Raw genomic sequence first — 12,855 nt, 5'->3', positions numbered from 1 at the left:
CCGAGGGGCTCCATGGTTTTTACTCGAGATATTTTAAGGTCCCGAAATGGGATGGTGGTCTGTACCCGATATTGGATATACGTGGATTCAATAAGTTCATCAAAATGAAAAAAATTCGAATGACCACCCTTCAAAATATCCTTCCGTTGCTCAGGATAGAGGATTGGTTCACATCTCTGGACTTGAAGGATGCTTACTTCCACATCAGCATCCATCCATCTCACAGTCGGCTGCTTCGTTTTACAGTCAGCTCCAATCTTTTTGAGTTTAATGTTCTTCCCTTCTTGCTTGCTAGTGCACCAAGGGTCTTCACAAAATTCATGGCTCCTGTCTGTGCCCACCTGAGGCTGTAAGAAATCCATGTCTACTCATACCTTGACGACTGATCGATCATCTCCTCTTTTAGAGAAGACTTTCTATCAGCTATTTGTGCAACATGTTCCCTCCTTGACAATCTTGGACTTTGTATTAACCATGAAAAATCCTGCCTTGTTCCTTCACAGATCATCGACTTCATTGGAGCCCGTCTCAATTCCCTGTGTGCATGAGCTTTTCTTCCTCGGAATCATCAGGAGAAACTTAACTCGTCTGTTCACTAAATCCACAAGGACAGAACTGTGCCTGCTCTGTCTATCCAGAAACTACTGGACCACATGACTTCCATGGTCTCCGTGATCCCCAGTGCCAGGCTGCGGATGAGGCTGCTGCCACTATGGTTCAGTTGCCTCTTCCACCCACAGCACAACTCTTCACATTGTCTGCTTCACCTGCCTACCTCCATCCTTCGGACTTTGACATGGTGGATGGCGGAGGACAATCTATCCATCGGAACCTTGTTCCATCTACCTCAACCGTCATTGACTCTGTACATGGATGCCTCCCTCATGGATTGGGGAGCTCTTTGTGCCGGCCTTCACACTCAAGGCACCTGGCACAGCCACGAGACATCCAGACACATCAATTACCTAGAACTCTTGGCAGTATTCAAAGCCCTTCAGTCCTTCAAGAATGCCCTTCGGGACTGAGTCATTCAAATAGCATCGGACAATATTGTCATGGTCTTCTACATAAACAGGGCTGCACGAAGCCTGCCCGCCTACCTCATCATGCTCTTCGACTTTGGGACTGGTGCATCCTGAGGGGAATCACTTCTCTTGCCAGTCACCATGCCGGTACTGACAATGAGGAAGCGGATGTCCTCAGCAGACGAATGTCAACTACTCATGAGTGGGAGCTGGATCCCCAAGTCTGTCATCGTCTCTTCCAACTATGGTGTCTTCCGGACAGATCTTTTTGCCACACACAACAATGCGGTCTTTAAGATTAAGTGGGCATCGGTCCGAACTCAGTTGGTTCTCTAATGGTTCCATGGACAGACAGATTTTTCTACACGTTTCCCCCAGTACCGCTAATTACAAGGACTTTAGCCAAAATCAATCAGGACGATGCTCAAGGGATCCTTGTCACTCCTTGGTGGCCTCGTCAACCATGGTTCCCCACTATCCTTCGTCTTTCCAAGAACACTTTTCAGTGGCTTCCTCAGATTCCACATCTTCTAACTCCACAAGACGGAGCAGTTCAGCATCCAGACCTCCACTCGTTGAATCTGGCTGCCTGGCTACCTGCCTACCTACCGACCTACAGCTTTGTCGTATTCGACACTGACCTGGCAGCCCTCTGCCACGGCCGTATCTTCATCTCCAACACCATGGAATGATTCTTCATCGAATCCGAGCGCTCTACATCCCAACATACAGTTCATTCTTCAATCTGTGCTAAGACCTGCTACCCACCGTTCATATGCAGCTAAATGGAGGCACCTTACTTTGTTTGGTGATACCAACCATTTAGCCTCTCAGTTGGCTTCCATTGAGAACATTCTCCAATTTCTCCTGTTTCTACATCAGACTGGACTGAAACCTTCCTCCATTAAGGTCTACATTGCAGCTATTTTGCATTACCGTGGCCCAGTATTGGGCTCATCACAGTTTTCCAATGTCCTTGTCCGGCGCTTCGTGGGAGGACTACAGAATCTCCACCCACCAATTTCAAACCCCCCATGCTGGTGCCACTCGGTGTTGGTGACTGTGTTTAATGCACCAGCTTGACTATGCGATTGCATGTTTTTTTTCCATAGTTACCTTGTGTGTCTGACTGAGAGCAAGTTTAAGTATAATATGAATGTGTAATGCTTGCAGCCTCCACTTTGGGGCGAATGGTCGGTCTTCTGTAAACTGAGGGAATGGCAGGCCCTCCACCTTCTTATTCTGTAGAGGGGGAGAGGGGCGCAGAGTTCCTGCCAAAACAGTTAAGCTTTTGAATTTTCCCAGCTACAGGCATTGCACAGGCGCAGCACCCATATGTGTGAGTGCACAGATGGCTACTCGAAGAATGACAGTAACAGGTAAGCAACCTGCCTTTTCCCAGCATTGCTGATTGAGAATTCCCAGTGAATGATGCCCCTACATGTCACCCATTCCGTCATCCTCATTGATGGCCTCCACTGAGGCAGTTGCTTGCAAGGGTGTCTAAGGATTACTGAAATAATACACTGCACTTTCCTTAAGTGCTTCCCCTATAAGTACTTACTGATGTACTTTATTGAACATTTAACAATTTTTATTGACCATCTCCTGTAGCTGTCTATAATCTTATTATTTTAATAACTATTTATTGTCTGGCTAGATTAGAAGATTAACTATGTTATTTAATTGTCTTTCATCAGATGAGGAAGCAAAAATAATTGACACAATAGTTGCCTTGCTAAGAAAATCAGGAGATGAACTACAGGATAAGGTACCCAATTTGGGGAGGGAGCCTTTACTCTTTGACTTGCTTTTTACAGGTAGTATGAATCCTAAAGCAGAAGATCCTCTTCTGTTCTTTTCCCTTGCTTTTATTTATTTTAAATCTTGTGAAATCATGTCAGCTCATTCTTTCTTAGGCTACACTTAAAATGGTGTTAGAATGTGGAAAATGTGGCAAGGGAGTAACATTTTCCAGAGCAAGAGAATGGGGAAAAACTTCCCTGGCGGATAGATTTGGCATAGTTGTCTGCAGATTGTGTCAAACTCTCAAAGCTTATTTGCATGGTCAGTTTTCTAGAGAATGGAGTAGTTGTCCCAGAAAAGAGAAGTTTTCTATCCCTGAAAAAGATGGTTGCAAATCTGGAACTCAAGTAAAATCATTTGAGGGCAGTGGTAGTGTGTGTGTGTGTTGGGTGGGGGGGGAGTTATGCCATAAGGCAGCATCAGATCTGCTTGAGGTCAGAGCAGCAGGCAGCAGTTTTGAAGAAACAAATGGACTAAGTGATTGCAAAAAGTCACTAGACGTGGAGAAGGGCAGTAGGCAGGTTTTTAACAATGAATTTGAGGCACATGGCTTGTGTACTTGTAAAAGGGAAGTGCACTGCATAGGTTCTTGGACATGAAAATCAGGCTCCAATCCTTCCCCATCCATGACACAACCTGGCAGGGTAAATCTTCCTCTGCTTGCTCTCTTTGACAAATGTTCATTTGTCTGTTCTATTTTCAGATGCAAAAAGATAAGACTTTCTCTCAGTGTATCTCGGACTTGTTGTCCTATGCATTCTTCAGGAAAGTTGCTGATCAGTTCCTAGAGGAAGTAACTGTAAATTTGGCTGCAAATCATGAAGTCCAAGATCAGAGTACTAAAGTTGCCTTTGCTATGGAACTTACAGCCAGACTCACCAATATGGACAGACATCCCATGAACATTGTGTTGGGTTTTGGAACAAAATACCTGAAAGAAAAATTCAGTCCTTGGATCTCTAGCCAAGGTGGTTGGGTAAGAGTTTTTTATGGGTTCCCTTCTGCACAGACTCTAAATAATATTGATCTATGAACATCCCAATGATACAGCCAGTCCAAGAGAGATCTTGTTTCCAACTCTATGATTCTGTGCTTTGCATATTTGCTGATTCAACATCTTTTCAACCTGAGGTTCCTAATTTGAATGATGTTGCAGAATGGTGCATTTCATCTATAACCCTCAGGATACATTCCTTTGTCAAGCTCATTTGTGCACTCAGTTTTCCTGCCTTGTCTGACTGAGCCCATTTAAAAAGTCAGGTTGCTTACCTGTAAGTGTTGTTCCTTGAGTGGTTACCTGTATGTTCACACATCTGGGCTCTGAAACTTCCCAACAACAGGCTCCATGCAGGTGCTGAGCCATATGTGTGATACACAGAGACCATGAGGAGGAATTAGCATTTAGCATCACTAATTCATGATTAGATCAAAATCAGTTTAGCAAGTATTCTCACCCTGAGGGAATCTTGAGAACAATAGTTCTCTGATGAGGCCCGGGAGAGTCCTCAACAGGCAGCCATCAACATGAATGGCTTTAATACAAGATTGTCCAAATTAATGGAAATTGATTGATTGGTCATGATGGCCATTCATTTCCTTCACTATCAGAATTGGCACGTACGTGTCTTAGTACAAGTTGCAGGGAGGTGGTATGGCATTTCCTTTGCCACAGTTGGAAAAGAATGGCTGCCTAGATAGGTGCTTATCTGATCCAACATGGATGCTACTTTTTATGACACTTAAACTGTTATGAAACTTTAAAACCCATGTAGTCCTTGTGTAGATGGGAAAAACTGGAAGCAAGCAATAGCAGCATGGGACCTTTCCTCTTGGTGCAGGGAAATGAAACAAATGATCGAAGCAGTGCAGTGCAGGCTGGACCTTGAGGACTTGAAGAGCTTTGGTCTTTATAGAATAAAAACAAAGACCTCAAATGAACCCTGAGTGTGAGGTTGGACATAACAGTGACTTAAAGTTCTGCTGATAGAATCAGCAGCAGTTTTTGAAATACTTACAAAATAAAAAATGTGTGGTCTTGCAGTGACTCATCATGAATCTCAAAAGGATGAACTTGGAAAGGAAACACTGAGTCCAAAGTTTATCAGAATTACAACTTTACCAAATGTACAAAAAATAGGAAATTCCTGAACTGTACCTAGAACTGTTGCATAGATCCTACTGGGAGAAATCACTTCAGGGCTGGAGTATGCTCTCCCACACTAGACACATTCAAAAAGAAACTGGTCAGCTGTCTGGGTGGTATGCTGTAACTTGGTATCCTGCAACAGCAGGGCTTGGACCCAATGTCCTTCATGGTCCTTACCAACTCTATGATTCTGTGCTTTGCAGGATACATTCCTTTGTCAAGCTCATTTGTGCACTCAGTTTTCCTGCCTTGTCTAACTTTAACTAGCCGAGTTTCTTAAAGTTAATGCCCATGGTTGCCCAACACCATGGGAGCTTGCAGTGCCTGCCTCATCACCAAGCAGCCTGCCATCAGATACCTGAGGGGATCAGTAGCCAACCTTCCACTGCTAAGAGCTTATCTCCACTTTCTAGGATAGGCACCAACCCTTTGCTCCAGTAGTGCAAACTGGAGACTGATTTCTGTTTGGCAGAGGAAGGCTTAAGGTGGAGTCTCAGTATGTGGCCTCAGCTACTGCCTTACCTGAATCTCTCCTTCACACATGGCTGAAAAGCAGCTCTGGTGCTAAGCAGTACGCAGTACCTGGACCATACCTGCATCCCTTGCCAGTTGCTTTCAGAACTCAGTTTAAGGTGTAGGTTCTAACCTTAAAGCCATGAGCAGCATGTTAGTAACCTAAGGTGTTAAGATCTGCAGAAGAGGCATGTGTCATGACCCAGAAAGGTTTTTTTGTCAGGTGTATCATTCCCAAAACATGGAATACTTGTTTTAAGGTTTAATTGCTGTACACTACCTTGATATCTTTTTGGCTAATACAGCAGACTATCATCGGTGGACAACTTTGAGGTGCAATTTCTAGCCCAAAGGCAACAGTTCCTCTAATGCTGCTGAAATTCGGCAGCACAGACACAAAACACTGGCAGTTTACTTGCTACTTCTGTCAGCAAGCTACAACTGAAAAGGAAGAATATTTGCTACATTCTGGCAGTTTACTGCTGGATTCTGTCAGCAAGCTACAAGTGAAAAGGGAGATTAGTTTACAAGCTAAATTGCCTCATTGGCAACGTCAGTGGTTTGTCAATTGTTTGTCTCTGCTGGTGCTGTGCCTTTCAATTTCAGTGGGTTAGGGATTCCTGTGCGCAAGTGGCCTATGGGCTGCGTACTACCTACCCCAAATATTAAGAATAATGGAGAAATGAGAGACAGAATGTTTTCTAGAGAGCTCTTGTGATAGCTTGTTACAAGTTGTGCATTCTTTTTTTAAGTTCTCAATGCACATTCTGGACTCTCTTTACTAGAGAAGCTTTTGCTGTGTTGTGAATTGAAACCAAAAAACATTCAGAACTGTATAAAGATCACTGATTCAGTTTCTTCTTCATTTCCAGGAAAAAGCTTTAGCATTACCAGATGAAGATGTGGAATAATGAACTAATGTGCTCTTCAGGAGATGTTTCTTAGAGTCATTTATTTGGGATAAGGAATTATAGAGATCATCCTTTCCAACACTTTAAAGGATATGGAGAACAATTTTATATATGTTTAGACAGAAAAATGGCCTACAACTTCCAGCATCCCTTCAGCCAGCCATGCTGGCTGTAGCATGCTGAGAACTGAGGGTTTTTTTCTGTTTAACATACATAGAATTGCACCCTCACGCTCTCATATTGACATGGACATTGGAGTGCAAGTTCAAAGAAGACCCTGTGCTTTTCTGATGACAAAGTGTATTTTACTGGTCCTAGCAGACACTGACAGTCAGTACTTAGCATGATGGGGCAAATGTCAAAGCCCATGCCTATGAGGTCCCAATGGCACTGGTGCTGCCATTCTCTCTCCCCTTTGTAGTTCTTTCTTTAACAGAGAAGAACCAGATGAAGCATCAGCACCATCTTCCTTATCCCAGTGCCCCTTAGTCCCCTTATTTGCTTCTTAGCCTCTGCCCGCAAGCGGCCGCTGCTACTGCTACTTGGCCGGGTGAACTCATTTAGAGGAAGCATGCTCAGCTAGGCGCTAAGAAGAGCAGCAGCATCTTGCAGCCATTTTCATTTTGCAAGGGAGCTGTTCAGCTTGGAACTAAGTGCACACCAATGATACCTGGTTCATGATCTGCCAGTTCTGTGTTAACTTTTAGCTTTTTGGCTTAACACATTTTGATGATGCTGGCTCAGTCAGATAAATATCTTGATGCATTTGTAAAGGTGTTAAGTGGAAAATAACAACAAAATGGACCAAAAAGGAAGTCAGAGGAAAGAGGTCTAGACTTGAGGTCTTTCAATGAGGTTTTTTAATAGCACACAGAAAACAAAATGTTATCAGAAATAATTTGGTGCTGGAGCACTTGAAGAGCTGAAACACAATGGGAGAAAATGATATGGTATGCCACTTCAGACCAGGTAGAGGGAGATAGATTTGAATAGTTTCCCATCTAAAAATGGCCTGCACATACAAAAACTACCAAAGCAAGGATAGGTGGGAGTCTAGCTTAATCTGATTTCCTAATTTTCTGTATGTAAGGCAGATACGGGTGAACTTTCAGTTATGAAACTACCCATCTGAACTGGTATAATTAAAAGGGTTGTACTCTGTAATTGTTCCAATCATTTGTGTAATAGTATAACTGCAGTTGTTGAGATTCTCACTGCTGTACAGCTAAGAAAAATTGCAGCCCTGGGAATGGAGCATTTAAGAAAATGGCATATTCCTCTTTCCATGCTTAGTGCTCCTAAGTGTGCCTCTGCATGTATTAATTATATCATGCCTAAAACAATTGTAAAAAACCTTGAAAAGCTAGGCAGTTATCTAGCTTCATTGTCTTTCCTTTGCTGTACCATACTTTTTTTCCCCTACCGAAAAGGTGTAAATCTGTGTTCTGAACCAGCTACTGGATCAGGGCCTTAGTTCTCCACCTTGTTTTATCTCATCTTCAGTGTGGCCTCCAGGCTGGTCTGGGATTACTGAAATGCTACAGAATATTAACAAAGAATAGTAATAGTTGCATTATGTACAGTTGATCCACCCAAGCGAAACCTGAGTGGGAGAATTTATGATGTTTTCTTGATCTGCCCCTTCTGCGTGGTTTAATTCTGCCACTTCACTGAATGGATGAGGATGCTAAAAGGGAGTGCCTGGTAGTAATTAGCATTTGGGCTGTAAACCTCAGCCATGCAAAAATGCCTGTTTCTGATTCTCTCTCTGTGTCTCCATGTTGTTGGGTTAGAATAAGAAGGATTTTCTTTAGCAAGAGCCATTATGCAAAGGCCAATGGCTTATATTTAAAATCTGCTTTTGATTTGAGCTATCACCCATATTGGCTTGCTTTTTAATTTGCTATCAACATTTTTCTGGAAAGAGAAATGCACACTTGACTGTCATTCAAGAAATATTGACCCCAAAATTAAACTAAATGGACAAGCTCCTGCTATCCGTCTAAGCATAGATCATCAGTACAGAGGAATGTGAGCAATAAAAAATAAACAGCCAACTTAAATATTTTGTGTGTATTCTTGTTCACCAGTTGCATCAGACTTAGGAATCTACTTTGTTCTCTCCTTTGTAGCATTTTTTAATCCTAGAATCTGATTGAAAATAGCCTTTTACTCCAAAAGATATTTTTCACTTATTTCAAACATGTATCACTCTCTTTATATTGTAATTATATTTTAAGATTTTTCAAACAATTAAGCAAATGTAGGCAATTAAAATGATCTCTGTTGAGATAATTGTGGTAACATTGAAATGCTTGTACAGCTTCAGTATCATATTCTGCAATTCTGATGAAAGAAACCAAGCAAAGAAGCAATGTTGCACCTTGGCTTTTTAATGAAGATGAAACTCAAAAACTTTGGCCACCTAATGAGAAGGAAGGACTCCCTGGAGAAGAGTCTAATGCTGGGAACAATAGATGGCAAAAGAAGAAGGGGACGGCAGAGGATGAGGTGGCTAGATGGAGTCACTGAAGCAGATGGTGTGAGCTTAAGTGGACTCCAGGAGATGGTGGAGGACAGGAAGGCCTGGAGGAATGTTGTCCATGGGGTCGCGATGGGTTAGACACGACTTCGCGACTAACAACAACATCAATTTAACAATTGGTCAACAAATGTATCATAGTGTGGAAATCACAGCCAATTCCAGCTTGCTTTTGGATCAGGCTTTTATTGCACAACTGCATTGCTTCATTAATGGAATTTAATAAAGGGGAGGAGTGATATAGGTCCCACTGTAGCTTCAATATGTACCCCTTTTCTGTTTTCATACTTCCAACTTTTTTTGTTTTGTTTCTAGGACAGGAGGAACACCTTGCACAAGTAAAAGATGGAGTAGCTGCTCACACAGTGCTTTTTGATTGTGTTATCCAAGAATCCTTGATCTAGAACCAACCATAGTATCTCAGGGACACTAACAAAATTGAGAGGACACTGCAGCCATATGATCCCTCAAAACACAAGATGCTGCTAGAAAGGGGGCCCATCACTATGTCAACCCACTTTCACTTGCAAGATTTAATCAAAGATTTGCAAAATTTTGACAGGTTGGCTCCTGACACTTGTCTAATGCATATGAAGAGGGATTTACTTACCTGCTCCATTGGAGGGGGGCTTGCCAGGGTAAGTTCCTGCTGGACTTAGCCAGTGGACACCCATTCTGCCATTATTCACCCAGAGCTGCTCCCATGTTGCAAAAGGGTAGCAATGCAAAGACATACATTTGTAGGTGGGTGTATTTAAAAATCTTCTATACCATCAATTCATTAAAAATCTCATGGTGTTTACACATTTTTTAAAAAATCAACACTAAAACAACATGTTGTAAAACAAACTCCTTAGACTGTTATAGCACAGAGGATTTCTTCAAGGAATCGCTTAAGTGCACAGAAATCTGTTTACAATAAACCAGTACTTCGAATTTGACTTGGCAACAGCTTGGCAACCAATACAGGTGCATCCAGACTAGCCTTGTATGCTCACACACCCTAAAGGTAAGGTTTCTCCTTGACATTAAGTCTAATCATGCCTGACTCTAGGGGGCAGTGCTCATCTTTGTTTCCTGGCCAAGGGAGCCAGCATTTGTCCACAGTCAGTCTCTGTGCTCATGTGGCCGGCATGACTAAATACCGAGGTGCATGGAATGCTGTTACCTGCCCACCGAAGTGGTACCTTTTCATCTACTTGCATTTGCATGCTTTCAAACTGCAAGGTTGGCAGGAGCTGGGATGGAGCAACAGGAACTCACCCCATTGTGCACATGCAAACCGGTAACCTTTCGATCAACTAGCCCAGCAGCACAGCGGTTTAAACCACTGCACCACCTGCAGTCCTTTCACATACCCTAGCACTAGTTAATAAATTGTTTTCACTATATGCAGTTTCCAGTTTTAAAGGTTCAGTGCAGTACTCTAGCCTAAGTTAACAGAACACAGAACACTGCTGATAGGCAATCCCCATTAAGATAAGATAGAGCCATAAGTGGGTAGATAGTATTCCAAAATAGAAAAGCTATTTATTCCAGGATATAAAATAGTCCCAGTTTAATAACATAAAGCAGCATAATAGAAAGCTCTGTAAAAATTGCTTTGGGAAGAAAGATTTCATAAAGTGTACATTAGGATTGGCAACTGATTCACATTTTACTAACTCACCTGAACTATATTTTGTTGAGCACAAAGCCGTGGGATCTGAAAAGGCCAGGTTATTGAGAGACTGTCATGCTCTGTCCTATTCCCATATCATACCCAAATCATCTACCCAGGGTGGATTAGCATGATAACTCTTACTGAAATTAGCAGTGAAAGAAAAATAGCACTGCAGTAGTATGCTATTGCTAGAACAATCTAATATCAAAGCTATCCCTGGAAGCTTATTTTGTGCTTCATTTGATCAAAGTTTAGTTATTGGCTTTTTATATGCCAGCAAGTAGCCTCCAAGTTACAGCTACCCTTTAGCCAGTGGTTCCTTCACATTATGCTTACAATTTTATAGTTTAAAGTTCCTATATACAAGCAATACAGTGCACAAAATATATTTTCCACGCAAGTTTATTATAAAAAAATCAATTTATTTGTTACAACTCCATGTAGAGTAATAATTGAAAAAGGGGTGAGGAACTTTGTACAAGGTTATATACAGTTTGCAAGTAAAGCACTTTTATTTTACAATTCAAAACAATTGTTAGTGAATGAGTGAGTAGGGTTGACCAAATGTTGGTCATTATAAGTTATCCTTGCAAAGCATCATTGTACAGAAATCTGTGAATATACTAACTGGATTTAAACAAAAAATAACAAAGGAAATACTAAAAATCACAAAAACGAAGTAAGAACACTGAAAAAACAAACGCAGCACCAGATCCTTCACTTGCGAACAAGGCTTGTTCAGCTTATGCTAGACAGTATCCTCTCTGCATCTGAAGTTAGTTTGCCCTTTTCCCTGGTTGAACTTACAACTTCATTTTAGCATTCACAGCCCCAGCTTACAAAAACGATGTCCCTACAACTTATCTTTTTTTTAAAGTCTGGGAAGAACACTAGGTAAATTCTTTTCTGTTTATTATACTAACTTTGGTCAGAGGTATTTGGAAGACAAAATTGGTCCTTGGGATCACACCATCATACATTGACAAAACAGGATAGGCAAAATTCAGAGCAGACATGCTTACAAATAGATTTTAGGGTTATAACTTTAGTTGCAAACACCTCAGGCACAGTTTCACTGAAAGTGATGATTTCTGTTAATATTTTTACTCTTTGATGTTTAACAGAATTGAATTTTAAGATACAGGCCCCAAAAGAATTTTGAGTCTTACTGATTTCAGTGGGGAAGATTTAAATAGGTGTATCACTCTGCACTAAAATCAATGGAACACAAAAGTGCTTAAGGCTATAAATCCTACAAATACTTATTTGGAGGGGGCCTTAGTAAACATACCTAGGATTGGGCTGCATGTTTGCTTGGATACGTACTTTAATTTGGTATGCACTCTGTTATATAACTGTGTTCCTTACGAGAAAACTGAAACAAACTTGTATTTTTTTTAAACCCATCTCATTCCACTATCTATTTGGTATTTAATAACAGAGGGCTTATTTAATTTTTTTAAATAAAAACTAATTTCATAATATTGATTGTCATCATGTATCCTGTATATTTTAAAGCAAACACACTCATTTTTAAGCAGAATGACAAAAATAGATTCTAGAATGGAAAATATGTTTTCAGGTAGCAAACCTGGCTTGTTTAAAAGTAGTTTGCACACACATCCAACAGTTCTAAAAGCAAATGCTTGCTGAAAACTCATCCTTACATTTGTTTCTATAAGATCAAGCATAAAGCTTGATTTTCTGATGACGAATCTAGCAAAGCAGCAATAGTTTGACCAGTCTTCCCCAACCTTGTATATTCCAGACATGTTTGAATTGCAACACCCAAAATTCCCAGTCAATGACCCTGCTGGATGGGAATTCTGGGAGTTGTGGCACAAATGTCTCTGAAGAACAGTAGGCTGGGGAAGGCCGAGCTAGACCATTAGCTATCATTCCAGGGAAGATTAGAAGATAGGAAAGCAGGATAGGTTGCAGTCCTTCACTAAGGAAATGGATTTTCTGTAACAGTCATGCATTTGAGTAATTAGGCAACCATGTCTTCTTAGAAAAAAGCTGTCAATGTGAACACTTGACTACTGATATACAAATGATATTATGGTGTGTTGGGAACAGTAAGTGTCCAATCAAGAGTGCCAGTTTACCTGTTCATACCTGGCCATGCATATTGTGTCATGTAGACCTTAAAAACTGCCCATAAGTTCTGGAACCTTTGAGGACCAAGCCAAACATCCACCCTTGCCAAGTTCACAAGACACAAAACACAGTGGTCACAGGCTAAATAT

General features: G+C 41.3%; 1 protein-coding gene across 1 annotated transcript in view; it reads left to right on the top strand.

Annotated features, from left to right (window-relative positions):
- BCL2L14 (BCL2 like 14) overlaps nucleotides 1-8,785 on the top strand; it is a 31,128-nt gene extending 22,343 nt beyond the window's left edge. The window contains exons 4-6 of the mRNA XM_044418446.1: nucleotides 2,726-2,796; nucleotides 3,535-3,807; nucleotides 6,363-8,785. Coding sequence (XP_044274381.1) covers nucleotides 2,726-2,796; nucleotides 3,535-3,807; nucleotides 6,363-6,401 — 383 coding nt within the window. The 3' untranslated portion in view covers nucleotides 6,402-8,785. The remainder of the gene's footprint in view (nucleotides 1-2,725; nucleotides 2,797-3,534; nucleotides 3,808-6,362) is intronic.
- Nucleotides 8,786-12,855: the final 4,070 nt, after the last annotated feature.

This window comes from Varanus komodoensis, unplaced genomic scaffold (assembly GCF_004798865.1).
Source record: "Varanus komodoensis strain SLA01 unplaced genomic scaffold, ASM479886v1 scaffold9, whole genome shotgun sequence".
In the NCBI taxonomy this organism is placed as follows: Eukaryota; Metazoa; Chordata; class Lepidosauria; order Squamata; family Varanidae; genus Varanus; species Varanus komodoensis.
Note: the sequence above shows the minus strand (reverse complement) of the source record. Positions and strands in the feature narration are given on the sequence as shown.